Below are 15991 nucleotides of genomic sequence, written 5' to 3'. Positions count from 1 at the left end.
GCTTGATTTAATGCCATTTCCTATTGCTAGTATTGCTTTGAAAGACTTGCAAGTCAAACCATGTTTGACTCAGTCTTTTGCCTTGGACACAGTTCTATAATTGTCTCTCAAGCCATTAAACATCAGCCATGGCTCAAACTGGTACACTAAAGATGACCCAGAGTTACCCTCTGTTACTTTTAAACCTTTGCCAATACTTATCTAGACCTATGGATACCACTCAATCGAATTACCAATCTCTGTTTCTAAAACCCCTTCCTCTGCTGTCTTCACAAAATTTTCTTCAAATTTGGAATTCCAGATTGTTACACAGGGCACAGAGACCACCTCTCTCACCACTGTCTTCATCTAAAGTTGAAATATGACCTCCAGTTCTGTTCACTAACGTTTTCCCCCTCAAACAGTATCTCAAGCATGTTCAGGTACTGTCATAGGGATATAATATTTCTTTTGTTTATAAACAATATGGCAATATTAATCAAAATATTAACAACCTTTTATAAATATGAAAATTGCCAAAACATATCAAATGGTTCAATGTACAGTTAGAATACATTTACAATGGGAATGTACAGTATTTGAGCAACTATAACAATTTAACCATTTTATGCAAACCCAGAGGAATATAACAGAAAGAGAACACCCCGGGAGCAAAATGGCACTCAACCACAGTGAGGGGAGACCTGACAAGAACCATTAGGTTCTTCAATGGCTGGTCTGGCTTCAGACGACGGCGGGCTGTTAATGAGGCTATCACAACGGGGACTTGCTTTGTTCTGGGGAAACTGAGGCACAGCAAAATCCTGGTCACAAGGGGAAGCAGGCTTGGCTCTAAGCTCATGGCTTCTCTCATAGCTTGCGGTGTGTATGCTCACGGCTTTATCCCAGGCGCTGGACCAGTCAACTTCGAGCCAGACAAGGTCCAAACAGGTTCAAGCATGCAAGGCTTGAGCAAGGCACAGGCAACTAGAAATCAGCCTGTATATAAGTCTTGCCCAAGAGTGATTGGGCCAATAGGGCACTGAAACCAGCACATACTCACCCAATGGGAAGGGGTCCTGCCAGGCTGTGGCTAGAACACATGCCCTTACCATAGATACAGGGCTTTTTACCAGACATGCATAGTCCTGTCCCCTTTGCTCCTTTTTCCACTTTACCCTGGCCTTCAGCAGGAAACAGGGGCGGAGAGGAGGACCATGTCTAGACACCTTAGTGTCTGCCTGGGTTTGTGCTGGAGCCATTTGGCCCTACTGTGACAGGTACATCTACCGTATTCTTTCATCCTCATCCTCTGTTTTTGCCCTCTCTCTGAATTATCTGTAGTTCAAAACCAATAGCTTTATTCAATTACATTTGAAGACAATTGAAGTGCTCCAGAATATTTTCAGAAAACTGTTCTCATAGCAGGTACAGTGTCAGAGCCGAGACAACACTGGATAGCCCATAAACAACAATACAAGTTCACAGGACTAGAAACCAAGGCTGACAGTGCCAAAACAGCCCAAGACTTGGAACACCAGTCTACCTCAACTACATTCCAGTAAAGAGACAAGGTTCCAGAAAAGCTGATTCATTGTGCTCCCACACTTGTCTCTTTGTATTAAAGAATCAAGAACTTTATCCTTCCAGAGCACTCAAGGTAAAACTTAGTGGAAGTTTTCACTTACTAGTGAACATTGTAACTGACAATTAAAGTATTAGTCACAATCATACTTATGGTGAGACCACATCACAAAGCCAGAAAACAGAAGTAGTAATTGGTTTAATTCAGTGCCTGACACCCCGCCTTGTAAGACAGCAAGTTTTCTCTTACCAAAAGGACACTGGTTCTTAAGTGAGATTCTGGTGATCTAAAGAGGAATCTTCCACAGGTTTCCAGCAGAGTACATGCCATTTCAATGTGGTGATGAGAAAAGTCTGACAGGAGCATCTGGTATGTATTCATATAGAAATACAGCACATTAAAACACCTTTTTCAACTAAAGAAAACAGTAAATTCTATCTATCAGACTTTACACTACTGTGGTGTTCCACAGACTTCAAGAAAAAAATGCTAATTGATTTCACCGATCAGATGTTAACAAAATTCAAAATGTTCACCTAATTTTAAAAGCGTAAGAACAGTCTAAACCCCAAATGCAGGCTCCAGAAACAAGAACAGGATGCTTACTAAGCCTATCATAAAAAGATTACAACATTAAAATAAATACTGTAATCTCTCCCATACCCCTCTTCCACCTAAGTCATACATGCTTTCAAATTCCTGTTGCTAGACTGAGAAGCATGGACACAATAACCTCAAAGCACATCTAATTTAAATGTATGAAGTTATTGCTTAACGAAGTTTTGCATTTTATGATATTTTATAGGTGAGAAGAAAAAGTGATGAGGGAATACAATTTTTTTTAACACTCAGCTTTGATACTTAAATGAGTCAATGAATAGAAACTATTCCCACAGGAAGTGATCTTAATCCATAGGAGTCTTCACCGAATTTTATTAAAGGCACTCTCATTTTTTAAACCCCATTTTTAATTAGGGAATTAACATCAAAAGATAAGTTTGAACGTTTATCAGCATGCAAACTGAGATGCTATACCTGGAGATTAATGCTTTCCAAAGATTAGTTTGGTTCCTCAAACAAAAGCACCTGCTAGAACAGCATATAATCCCCTTCCTGTATCACTAAAAAACCTCCTGCTTCTAACCTCTTCCCTTTACTGCTATTTTCTCTGTAAAAACATTAATTCAAATGAACATGATGAAAGACTTGCAATGTAGAACAGATGAATAAGTAGCAATGTCTACTATAGCTTTACAAAGAAAGCCGTTAGTTATTTGGTTATGTTCAAAGGTGGAATTTAATATAATCCTACCATCAGAAAAAATTTTAGTGTTCTAACTTCTAGAACAGCTTAAAAGTCTCCTTAAGCACAGTAGCCAGAGACATCAGGGTTTAAAACATCAGATGCAATGACTTAATTGATTACTCCAGCAATAGACATATGAAGGGACAGCATACACAACAGTATAGGACTATCGCAACACTAACCTTTAAACAGTGCAGAGTGTCATTTTTGGAGAACATCTTAAACTTGGTAAGCTCACCAATAAATCTCACAGTTTTATTCTTTGTTTCAATGTTGATCTGGTCTTTTTTTCTTACCTAAAAAAAAGCAGCAGCATTTGATCTAAGGCTCTCAAAAACACCCGAATTGAACATGCCTAATAAGCTTGGGAACTCAGCAGCGCTTGGTTCCTCATGTTCTATCTTTACCTACCTTTGTGTTTCCTAAAAGTCTCTCTACAATATTGTTTACTCAGAAGCTTCTGAATTTCTTTCCCCATTCTCCTACTCTCCCCACCCAGAGCCCTGTAACATCTACAGTTATAGACAAACATCAACCCGGCCACCCATGCCTCTATCCCACCGAAGCAGTCGTTATTGATTCTAAAAATGGAGAATCTAGAATACTTAAGTAGTATCTATATGAACAGGACCACTTGTGCAGTCCCCAAGGAAATATTACACACTGACAGCTTTCAAGTCAGCTTTAACAAAATGCAGACTATTTTTTTCCTTTTCAAAATTACTGACAAGAAGCATAATTTGACTACCAAAGCACAAATTTGTACCCATGTCTAAACATAATATGCAAAATACAAAATTGTATTTCTCCCCAAATATACAGTTTTTTCTGAGGTCAACTTCAGATAGTTAAGACTTAGTCTGAGCAATTCACATGCATCTTTAATGTCAACATGAGAAAAAATAAAAATTAAATCTATGCCATAAAGCCTAGAAATTAGTGAAGGAATCATCATTGTGCAGCATAACAAATCTGATTACAAAACTTCAAAGTGAAAGAAACAACTCCGAGAAATACATTTGAGAGGAACAGAAAATTTTGGTTGATGGAAAGAGTAAAAAGTAATTTGCACTTTGTAATTGTACAAAGTAAGAGTGCTACATTGTCAAAGTAGCCACAATATTACAACAGTAACCTTGTCATGGGGAACATGTTAGACTAAGTCAGTTCTCATTTTAAATGCTAGTTATTAATTTACCAAAAACTCTTAACACTTGCAGTTTGAGTAGTTTCTAATGTTTGCAACTTAACACTGTTTCACAATTCATGTTAGTATATATACATACAGACATACGCTAAATAATAACAAATGTATAGATCTATTATGACTCAGATGACAAATATTCACTGAATTCAAGGACTGGCATCTACATAAAGTCAAATAATACTTTATAATATTTTATTCCCCAAAGGATGAATATTATCAGGCTGTTGATTTATTTTTTTTGCATTCAAATGAACCAAAAACATACATGAAATCTGAAATCCCCTTTCAACATGGAACAAAGATCCTCTGCTACATCAGACATACAAGGATGCAATGTGGCAACCAGTCTTGCATAAAACGGTAGCAAATCCAACCTGCAACAAAAAACAATAAATTGTCTATTTTATCAACATAGATGTATTTATGTCTACAAGCATGGGTACCATTTTACTCATGAAAACAATGCACATATCGACAGAACTGTGTATATGTAATTTTACACGCTCACGCTGCAGGCTGCAATATCATTTACAAATAACACAAGGTGTACTACCACTACTGGAATCCTTCACAGTTGATTTCCTTTCAAAATTACTGCCTTAGGTGAAATGCCAAACACCAGCTTAAGTACAGAATTTGACCTTTAAGAAATTACCAGATACAAATAAAACTGGGCTTCCTCTCAATATGTGAAATTAAACATTCTTATGCACAACTCCATCTCTTATTGCACTTGGGTTTTTTGAGCAGCAGAAATAACTAGAACATCTTTATTTTTAAAGCAGTGAACTTCTAAATGAATGAAGCAGTTATTAAAACAAAGCTCAGTAGATGTGATACATCAACTCTTTTTCCCCCAAAACCCAAACAGTATTCTCACTGTCACTTCAAAATTTTCAACAGAGCTTTGCTTAGTCTGTTCTTTTTCCTCGATTACATGATTTCATACTCATTTCACTGCATCCTTGTTTCCCTTACGGAATTTGGGATGGTGTTTTCCTTAATTTGCACTTTATTTCTTTCCATAAAAATACCTGCTTGTAAAAATGGGATAAATGCCCTTAAATCTGGTTTATGGCATCATGTAACAACGGGACACAAAACATATGAAAGCAGCTTTGCACAAGTGTGCATATATCACTTCTAAATGCAGAGAAACTGTACTCTGAGGCCTTATAGCATTTACAAACTGAAGAAAGTATTTTTTTGTTTATTTTGAGAACGAACAGATGAACTGTAGAACAACTCTACTGTCTTAAACTGAAAGAAACACCTCAAATTTGTATGCTTCAAGTGAGAAATAACCTGTGGGGGTAACAGCAATCTTCAGTTTACACTTTATAAAGGATTAGGGGTTTCCCTTCTGCAAGGGAAAAGAAAAGGAAAAAATGCTGCCAAAAAACATCTAAAAGCAGAGAGCTTGCCCTGGCACAAAGTAAAACTGGAAAAGCATCAAGAGGAAAAGCTCAGAACAAAGCATACAAAACTTGCCTTCCCTCTCCTTTCCTAGTGCTATGCCACTAGAGCACACTTCCACATCCAGAAGGAAGGATAATGATGCATTTCAGCAGTAGATTAGAAGCAGCAGAATATACTACTACATGAAGGAGACAAACCTAGGCAGCCTCCTGATAATACATGAAACCCCTGGTGAAACATTGTAGATCTCAGTTACCTATTTAACAGTTTTTGTTATCTCTTGTTAATCAATAACCAAAGCAGTATTTACATTTTTCAAGCTTGTTGGAACACACAGTCAAGGCTGACTAGCTACCGCAAATTACTACATTATTAAGCATTTAGCTATTAACTCTCAGAAGAGGTGAAAGTCTCATTACCTCTCACACATACAAAAGCTAAACTAAAAAAAAAAAGAAAAAAAAAAAAAAAGGACTTAGGCTCAATTGAGGGGATGCACCTGTATGGCATCTCTTTTAAGACAAATAGCAGAAACTTTTATTCTGGGCTGAACAAGTACCTGCCTACTGAGAGCTAATAATTTCACCTCTGTAAACCGAACATACCTGGGGGAAAATTAAAGTCTTAGAGCACATTGTTGTTACTCCCTCACAGAATACAAAAGGTTTCTTCATAGAGGAGAAGAGTAAGGCTGAGTATTTCTAAATAGGTGAAATACAATAAGGAAAAGCCTTGGGCCAATTACTGTGAAGCTGGCAATTGGAGATTGTTTCTGTTCCCCCTCTCACAGAGAAGACAAAAATTCAAGTTCAGAAACAGACTGCAGTATCAGTGGCACCATCTACTGGTACCTGTATTAAGGCTAATTTGTTGTTTTCTCCAAAAGCATCTTTCTTGAGAAACGGAGCAGAAAGTGACTAAAAAAAGCCCAAACCCACACAGTATTGCTTTCTCCTCCTGCTCTTCCATACTATGAAGCAAGGTCTAGCACCAGGGTTGACTCAGTTACTCTCTGAAGCCTGCCTTAAGCACCCTGACAACATAGTAAAAAGACTACATCTTCTGACCATTGTAATTTTGACCACGTATCTTGGATTGAAATCTAGTCAACTGGATCACATGGGACTGCACTTCAGTGATCTATCTAAGAGCAATTTTTTTGGTGTAGAATTTCAAATGTTAGTTTATTTTTAAAACACACACTTTGCTCAATTAAATCCTAACTGCAATCTAACATCCAATTTTTTATACCCAGGAAGTGAAATGGGAATTCTGTAAATTTATTAACTGGGGTTCTACAAGAAAGACAGCTTAAAGAATGAGAAAGCAGAGGAATAAATCCCGCTTCACCAGCATAATCACAATCCAGATAAATCTGCAGTGCCAGGACAGGTATGAACTACCAGCCACACTGCTCAGTGGGAAGAAAATGATGTAGAATTGACATATTATCAGATAAGCACTTTTTGGTTTTGTTTCTTAGCTGTGGCATAAACTTGTTATATCAAACACATCCCTCAATTTTATCTTCAAGTGAGATAGGCCACTGAAATACTGCTGAATTCAGTTTAACAAAAAGGACCTTGCTACTGAGGATTCTCAAGATAAAGAGCCAAAAGAAGATACAAGAGGTTTACAACTTGAGTTAAACCGCTGAGAAGTATTTAACACTTGACAAGTAGCTAAATTCTGAATTAAAAATAGTGATAATTCTAAAAAAATTCCATATGATGAACAACAAATCTCGTTTAGTAAACTTGCAAAGCCAGAGATCCTGATAGATAGGAATGGGGGGGGAAAATAAGACCAACTTCTTGTCTTGAAGTTGGGGGTAAAAAAACCCAAACAATCTAACAATAGAAAACAACACAAGACAAACCAAACCCAAACAAGAAAATTGCAGTATGCAGATAAACATAAATAATTACCTCTATCTGTACAGGGAAATAATTCCATTAGATAACAAAGAGTTACACAAATCCATGAGCAGTATGGGTTACTCACTGTACTGACCTTAGTGCAAACTACATAGCCCTGAATTAAAAGGCTAACATTTAGTTTTACATCAATCCTTCAATGCAAATCTGAAAGCTGCTTGTATATTAGTATTGAAAAATCTTCGAAAAAGGTTTTCTGTTATGTTGGATTGGAGCTTTCAATTGCACCTGATAAGATAAATGCAACCCACTCATAAGTACTCAACAGCACACTGCAATGATGTATTTTAACACTAATCTATGGTGAGTCAAGGAAAAAAACGTCTGGTTTTTTGTCAAATTAAGTTTTCTGTCGTGAAGAATCCTGCATTTGTCCAAACCAATCCAACCCTAGCAGGAGCAAGAAACCTTCCTGGCACCACTGCAAAATTACTTCAGCTTACTTCAGTGTCTGTATCGCTCCTGAAATATGAAAGCAGTTTTGTACTTCCTTGGTAAAACTGCTGTGCCTGCACAGAACTCATCTCTCAATTAAAGAAACAACTTATTCTGTTATTGAAATACCTTGTTATGGCTGTGAATGTAATAGTTACAAGTAGACAGCATACTTTTTGAAAATACATGGCCTTACCTACATGCTATAGAAGGACACTGGTACTCTAAACCTTTCACAAAAAAAAGCCAAACCACAAAGCCAAAAAACTTAAAAAAAGGAAAAAAATCCCAACCAACCATCCAACCACAACCAAACCAACAAACCCCATACCCAGACAACACCAACCACCTCACACCAACTAAAAATCCTCCTCATAAACATAAACACAAGTATTGCAACTTATCCTGGAATTAGTAAAAACCATCATGAACTAGTTATGGCTCAGTGAAGAGACATGAAGCAAACACTGTTAATGCATAGCATACAAAGCTCTGAAGCAGTGCATTATGCTATTTTCTAAATCAATTTGAGGCGTTTTATAGCAGACATTAGTACTGTGTCATATATGCACAAGGATTATAGATGTTGATTTCAAGACAGAAAGCAGAATGGCTCCTTTATCAACTGCAGTAATAGAGTAACATATATTAGGATGGATTGCCCTTTAAAATTTATCTATGGGAATTCATTGCAACAGTTTGTTGGTAAGAACAAGCAGCTCAATCAACATCCTTTATCTCCTGCTGAGTAACAGAGATGGCTATCACTAATACAGGCAGACAGAACTGGAAGCTGGAGCATTCATTAGTTCAATAGGTCTCACAGCATAAAAAGATATCAAAGTAAAGAAATGGACATGGAACATTATTATTTCTTAAGAATAATTAGTATTTATACTTGAACAACAGTGACATAAGAAGTCATTCACTTGACTGTTGGAATGTTGTTTTCAACTGTTAAAGAAGATATACAGCTCCTTGAGCCAACTACACCATCTATACTAGTTTAGTGAATTCCTACAGGAAAAATCTAACTTAAAATTGTTATTATTTTTAAAACATATTTGTGTGATAATGCAACCGCTACTGGGAAGATGACAAGCAACGGTGATATGGAGACTATGCAAGTTTCTAGTAACTTACAGGATGGCCAAGGGATCAGACCCAGTTAGCATGGACCTAGGAAAGGCAGGTCCTGCCTGACCAACCTGATCTCCTTCTATGATGAGGTGACCCACCAGGTTTATGTGGGGAAGGCTGTGGATGTAGTCTACCTGGACCTTAGCAAAGCCTTTGACACCATCCCCCACAGCAAACTGCTGGCCAAGCTGTCAGCCCATGGCTTGGAGAGGAGCACTCTGTGTTGGGTTAGGAACTGGCTGAAGGACTGAGCCCTTCTGATTTACAGTGTTAAAGATGTTTCATCCAGGCTTCTCAAACTGCATTTTGATGCACTTCATGATTGCAAACAGGCTGACACACAAAAGTAGTATTTCTACAACATCAAAAATTTGGGCTGGGGAGTGCCTTGTTACACCTAACAAAGATGATACTATCTGCCTCCTCTGTCAGTAATTATGTTTCAGGCACAATCAGGTCCCTATGTCCCTGAAAACTGAGGTATCAAACCCATAATTTTTAGAGAAAAGAAGTCATAAAGAGAGCCAGTCTCTTTTCAGTGATAGGATGAAGCACAATGGCCATAAACTCAATCACAGGAAATTCAACTGCAATGTGAGAAAAAGCTCTTTTATTGTGAGGGTGATAAAGCACTGGTACAGGCTGCCCAGAGAGATTGTGGAGTCTCCTTCTCTAAGGATCTTCAATTCCCTCCTGGACATGTACATGTGACCTGCCCTAAGTGGTCCTGCTTTGCAGGGGGGGTGAACTGAATGGATTTCTGGAGGTCACTTCCAACCCCCAACATTTCATGACTCTGATAGATTATGTGCATTTCTAACTGCAAAAAACTAGTATCAACAGCATCAGGTCAACATTGTATAGTCAGCAAACCAAACACTGGTGTACAGAAAGCTGAGAGTAGGGTTATTAGCATAGCAGATGCATATTACAGATAGGATTTAGAAAAAGGCTAGAATTAAGGTTGAAAACGCAGTGCAAGGAAGGATTAAACAGAGGAAACAAACCAGCAAAGTCTATTTATTCAAAGCAGTAGTCTATGCAAGACTTGAGACAAAACAGACACTCAAACTATTTTTTTTGTCCCCTAGTGTAAAAAGGGAATGGAATTGAAGTGGTGTGAACTGTGACAGGAAGTCCAATACGATGATGAGACATTTGAGACTAAAAGCAGCAACAAAACAACTTCTCAGGAGAAATATTGCAAGGTGGAGAAAGAAAAGTGACTCCTTCATAATTACACCTATTTAAAGTACAAGTTTACCAGAGAGCAGTGAGATATATTTTTCTTCCAACTAATTAAACATTTTTATATGTGCAATGATTTTTGTAAGCAAGGCTCTTCCTGTAAGTGCAGAGCCCTCACTTACACAAAGAGAAATAGCAGAACTCTACATGGACAAAAGAGGGCCAGAATCAAACTCCCCCAATGGCTTTCTCTAAACCAGCTAACCTAGAACCACCTCTGCCCCAGAAGTTAGAGCTATTATAATGGCTCTGTATTATATCAGAATTAATATATCACAAGAAATCTTCCTTCCTAAACTACACTGTGCTCTCACCAGACGCAAGTTCTTATATTAAAAAAAAGCGCAAGTTCTCCTGAATGAAATACAAACCCCTCCTTTGATAGAGGGTAGGTTTTGCTATTGTTTTCAATTAAAGAGAGTCATGAAAATATCTACTACAAACACAAATGCCAGAAAGAGAAACTAATTAAGAAAATTCACAGTACTATGGCAAAATATTGTAATGAATTTCTTGATCATTAATAGTATTTGTTTGGTGCTCCAGCACCAATCACTCCAGAGCGCACATCAGGAATAAACAAATGCAACTTGGAATATGCACTGGGTTTCAAGAGTTAAAATATACATACATAAGTTACATAACCAAGGAGTGGATCTAGATCATTCCCCTTCATTTGTTACCTTTGTCTGGGAACTATGAAAAGTGCTCGTACTAGTTTTCTTCTGTTGGCTTTTGTATTCATATTCATGCAAAAATCCATTGCTGCCTATAAGAGAAATGTCAATACAATACTTCACCTTTAATGCAGAAGGTTTTTATTTAAAGCATTTTTTTCAAAAGCATCTTTACAAAACTATTCTCACTACATGCAACTGTTTTAAAAAAAGAACTGTACAGAAAAAAACATTTAAAATAAAAATCTTATTTTTTGCTTAGAAGTAAGAGTTAGCAAAACAAGTCCAGCTACAGGAACACAGACTGATTCTTTGGATAAACACAAAGAAGAAACCAACTTTGGGAAGACAGGGAGTAATTTGTCAGGGAGTGATGAGAGGAAGGAAAGGGGAAAAACTAGCACATAACAGGCTGACAATAAAAAAAGATACTATTTGTACAATAGCAGAGTGAGAAAAACAAAACATATCCCTCAGGTTAAGCATGAATTCAGCTACTGCAAGATTTCAAAGCTTTGAATATTTATTTCAAATACATTTGATTTGACACCAGCTTTTAAGAGTAGAATAATAATTAAAAAAAACCACACTATGACTATACCTTGTCTATGAGGTCTCTGTTGACACAATTTGGAAGTTGCTGTAGAAAAGCATCTACTATAAGTTTCAAATGAGATCCAGTACTGGCTTCTTCATCCTCTTGTTCTAACAGAGTGAAATAAACAAGCAGCACATATCTTTAAACTATGAAATATAAGGATTTGCAGTCACATTCCCTAAGCAGTGCATTTTTAATGATTAGCACTTCATATTCATCTGCAGATTAAATAAAGAAAATGAAACCACTGAGTGTCTATACCAACAAAAGTATCATCTTTAAACTTGCCTTCCTATTCATAATGTTCCCTGCCTCCTAATTCATACTGTCAAGAGCAACAACAAACATATGCCTAGAAAACTATGGTTATTTTTTTAGGTGATAGGACCACCACAGGAAGGCTCAAATGTGGGAGAAAACAATATGGGAAAACACCACAACACACCTTAACACAATTGCAGATTCTAGGGTTTTGTTTGGCTTTTTCAGATTGTTTTTGATTTTTTTTATTAAGACATGTATGCCCTGCAGGAGAAACAGAATTTTTACTCCAAAGTGTCCACTAAAGTAATTTTTTCCCAGAATAACAGAATCATAGAATGGTAGGATTTGGAAAAGACTTTCAGAGATGGAGTCCAACCACCTTGCCAAAGCAGGATCACCTAGGGAAAGTCACACAAAGAAGCATCCAGGTGAGTTCTGAAAGTCTCTAGTGGAAAAGACTCCACAACTTCTTTGGGCATCCTATTCCAGTGCTCTGTCACCTTTACAGTAAAAAATTTCATGAGGTAGAATGTGCTCGTGGCATCTTTTCACTAGAGGCTGTAAAAGCTAGAGACCAACTTAACTCTTTCAGCTGTACAGAAACTATAGAGTCATAAAGCAACAAGGACGTAAGATTGATCACGTTGCAACTGTAAGGTATGCGACAATGTCTTTTTCAAGCAAATACTTCCATGAAGTTTGCAACACAAGAAGCAATGACAGTGACCTGTGTCTACTCATTGACTCAATAACACCACAGAAGTGGAAGACTTAAGGACAATTCTACCACTGAAATGTAGATTTTCTGCAGTCAACTATGGAGATCTCACCAGATGAACCCCTCTACAGTTACTCTCTAATTGCAGAACTCATGGTATGCTTCAAAATATTCCCAGATTTCACTTAGTTCTAGAAAAGAACCTAGTTTGCTATAGAGCACAACAAGAGTTGAAATTAGTTATAGACACAAACAGCTGGAAAGAACCCTAAAGCAACACGAAAGAACATGCTTCCCGAGAAAGGAACATTATGAAGCTTAGTTTTCTTTCAGCACAAACAATAATACCCAGGAGGTATTTGAAACGAAAGCATATTTCAAAGAGCAAAATGTGGTGGTAGTGGTGGAAATCACACCCAAGTAAACTATAAAATGTCTTACACCTGGTAAAGCCTCTATGTCATTACAGGCTATATGGTATGATAAACTAGCATGAAAGATTCAAGTTCCTTTTTCACATGATCAACCAGATTGGAAAATACCTTTGAGATTATCACCCAATACCTTCTGACCAACTAAACCATGGCACTCAGTGCCTCACCCAGTCATTATTTAAGGACTTCAGGGATGGTCACTCCACCACCTCCCTGGGCAGCTCATTCCCACAGCCATTCTTCCTGTGAAGAAGTTCTTCCTAACATCCAACCTAAACCTCCCCGGCGCAGCTTGAGACTTTATCCTCTTGTTCTGTAACTGGTTGTCTGGGAGAAGAGATGAAACCCCATCTGGCTACAACCTCCCTTCAGGTAGTTGTAGGGAGCAATAAGGTCTCCCCTGAGCCTCCTCTTCTCCAGGCTAAGTTCAAGTTACTGAAAGGCAAAAACAAAGATGCTACACTATAGGACTTCTCCCTTGGTTTCAAAATCTTATAGTGGCAGAGGCTGGGCCTAGGTAGAGAAACACGAAGAACTGCTCCAAGGAGCTACCTAGTCTTGAAGGTGCTAAAGTAGATGACACTGCCTCCTGTCTTGCACTAGAAGTCAATAGAACAAGAGAAAGATGCATTAAGAAAGGAGAGTAAACCGAAAAATAAACAAAAGGAAGACAGATTCAGATGCTGAGACAGACCATGAAGTTTTAAGTGCTTAATGAACACTGACTCTTATCAGCCATATACTCAAGCAGGATGCATGTAACAGCTCAAACTAGACAGTTATTACTAACAAATTTAGTTTAAATGCATTTTTCATTCAATATATTTGCAGCCACACCTTCCTGTCCCCTTCTGATGTTCTTTTATCTTCCCCCTTTTCCCTGAAAGCAATCGGTTGTCTCACATCAGTCTTCTATTCAAACTGACTCAACACTCTTGAAATAAATTAACAATCTTAAGTCTTTGACAATTTTGTCACTTTATCACATTCTATTCCAACAGCTTCTAAATATATCTTCTTTCACTGGTCCTGTCCCCTTCACAGATATTCTCACAGTGCATTTCTAAGTATTTCTTTCTTACCACAGTATGTGAATCCTCTCTTAAGTGGATAGGCTCTCTTGTAATACCTAAGGGAGGTTTGGGACTTAAGGCAAATGAAAATTTTTACTGTGACAGGAAATGAAACAACCAGGGCTTCCTTCCCTAAGACAAACAAGGGTTCTAAGTATGCAATTCATGTAAAAAATTCACCCACTTCTTGCTTTTCACTTTGATCCTCTCAAGCTGCAGTCCTTTATTATCACTATATTTTAAAATGGTATTTCTTTTAAAAAATTTACTACAAGTAGTAATGCACAATGAGACTCTAATAATTTGTCTGGATGCAGCTCACATCATGCAGCATCATCACTGTAGGGACCAAAACAAACACCTTTATTTAACCAGGAATGCCTGCAATCCTGCAAAATTTTCAGGGAGAACTGAGAAAGCATCAGAAAGCACTAAAGGTTTACTCAAGTAATTACTGAAGTACAACTGGTGTAAAACTTAACTTCAGCAGCAACAGTTACTTGCTTTCCTCTCTCCCCATACACAAACTCTCTGAGAAAGCCCTGGCTCCCTTATTAGCCAGTATCTCTATTTTTGCAGAACTATAACCTTACAGAGGGTTTTCTCCTAGAAAATGTGTTGTCTGAAAGCTTCAGTCCATTTTGTATAGCATTACCCAGACAGTGGAAATAACAGAAGTGCTTTTGCCATGCAAGTGCTGTTCCTCTGTGAGATGAGTTTGATCATGTGGGAGCTGTCACATTCAGATGGTATAAGTATAAACCAAGAACGTGAGCAAATTGTTGCCTGGACACCCCACCCCATCCCCCCCCCGCAAAACACTTATTATGTTTATGCTTAAGTATCTTGTTGAATCAAAGCCTCACTGAGGAATGTATTCAGAGCCTATTCTCACAAGTCCAAAATATACTTCCTAATGAATATTTCCAGATTTTCTTTAAATTCCTGGTGATATGATAGGAAATTTACTAGCACTCTAAACAGTGTGTCAAAATTAAAAGGGTCAATTTAATACTCACTTCTACACTTCATCTCTGCTGCTAGATATATTAGATTCCTCCTACTCCCAATACCCTTGATGTCTTCCACCCTGGTCATTGCTTACTTAACATTTTTTTCTCCATTCAAATGGCTTAATTTTTAACATTTCATCTTCTCTTTTAAAAACAACCTCAACACTCACTTCTTTCAGCATGTTTTCCGTCACTATTTTCAGCTCCGATGCTATCTGCTCCCTCTCTTTTCCCTGAGCATATTGAAAATAAGAAAATTAAGATTCAAAGTTAACACAGAAACAAAGTTAGTTAGGTGAATTCCTGGTAAACTAACCACTTCGATTAACTTTAACATGTAAAAGGAAGTTAAACTTAGTTGACTACAGACTGCAACCTCCCAGAACACAGAGCAGAAACAGGCACTGCAATGATGTGAAGGATGCTACAGCAGGGCAGACCTGCTTCAAGAACACACAATCTGGAAAACTGCCTTGATTCCTTCATCTTTGGACAGAGAAGAAAATGATGAAGTGACATAAGAACATGTAAAAGCTCCGAAAGATATGCAATACCCACTGTCTGACTGGACCGTCTACCCTGTTGATCCCATCTTCCCCCCTATAACTTACTTATTGCATCTGACAGATTATCACAATCACTAAAGCTACTTTTCTTTCATGGGGGGCTCTTCATGATCTAGTTGAAGATGTCTCTGCTCAGGGCTGAGGAAGGTGGACTAGATGACCTTTAAAGGACCCTTCTGACTCAAATTATTCTATCTTTGTAAGATACCGCTATACATCAGGCATCCTCCCTTTTCATACTAAAGGCCCACCTCAACCTAGAATACTCTGGTTTATGTTTGGAAGAGTCATAACACAGTGGTTTTATTCATTACTGGCTTTGCACAAAACATGACTAACTTACTTCAAGTACAGAAAAATCAATCCATATAAAGCAAAGTTAAAGATATATT

The 15991-nt window shown here is 37.7% G+C and overlaps 1 protein-coding gene across 5 annotated transcripts in view; it reads right to left on the bottom strand.

The window, feature by feature from the left end:
* UPF2 (UPF2 regulator of nonsense mediated mRNA decay) overlaps positions 1-15991 on the bottom strand; it is a 67203-nt gene that overhangs the window by 33697 nt on the left and 17515 nt on the right. For 3 of the 5 annotated variants that reach the window (XM_068168471.1, XM_068168451.1, XM_068168461.1), the window contains exons 7-12: positions 15204-15266; positions 11535-11638; positions 10940-11025; positions 4343-4451; positions 3053-3166; positions 1814-1930 (exon numbers count right to left, since the gene is read on the bottom strand). In XM_068168471.1, coding sequence (XP_068024572.1) covers positions 1814-1930; positions 3053-3166; positions 4343-4451; positions 10940-11025; positions 11535-11638; positions 15204-15266 — 593 coding nt within the window. The remainder of the gene's footprint in view (positions 1-1813; positions 1931-3052; positions 3167-4342; positions 4452-10939; positions 11026-11534; positions 11639-15203; positions 15267-15991) is intronic. The other 2 variants (XM_068168491.1, XM_068168481.1) reach the window with 1 other exon arrangement.

The sequence above is a fragment of the Melanerpes formicivorus genome, unplaced genomic scaffold (genome assembly GCF_026170545.1).
Source record: "Melanerpes formicivorus ecotype bairdi unplaced genomic scaffold, bMelFor1.0.p_v2 SCAF_3, whole genome shotgun sequence".
NCBI lineage: Eukaryota > Metazoa > Chordata > Aves > Piciformes > Picidae > Melanerpes > Melanerpes formicivorus.
The sequence above is the reverse complement of the archived record's forward strand: the minus strand, read 5'-3'. Positions and strand labels throughout refer to the sequence as shown.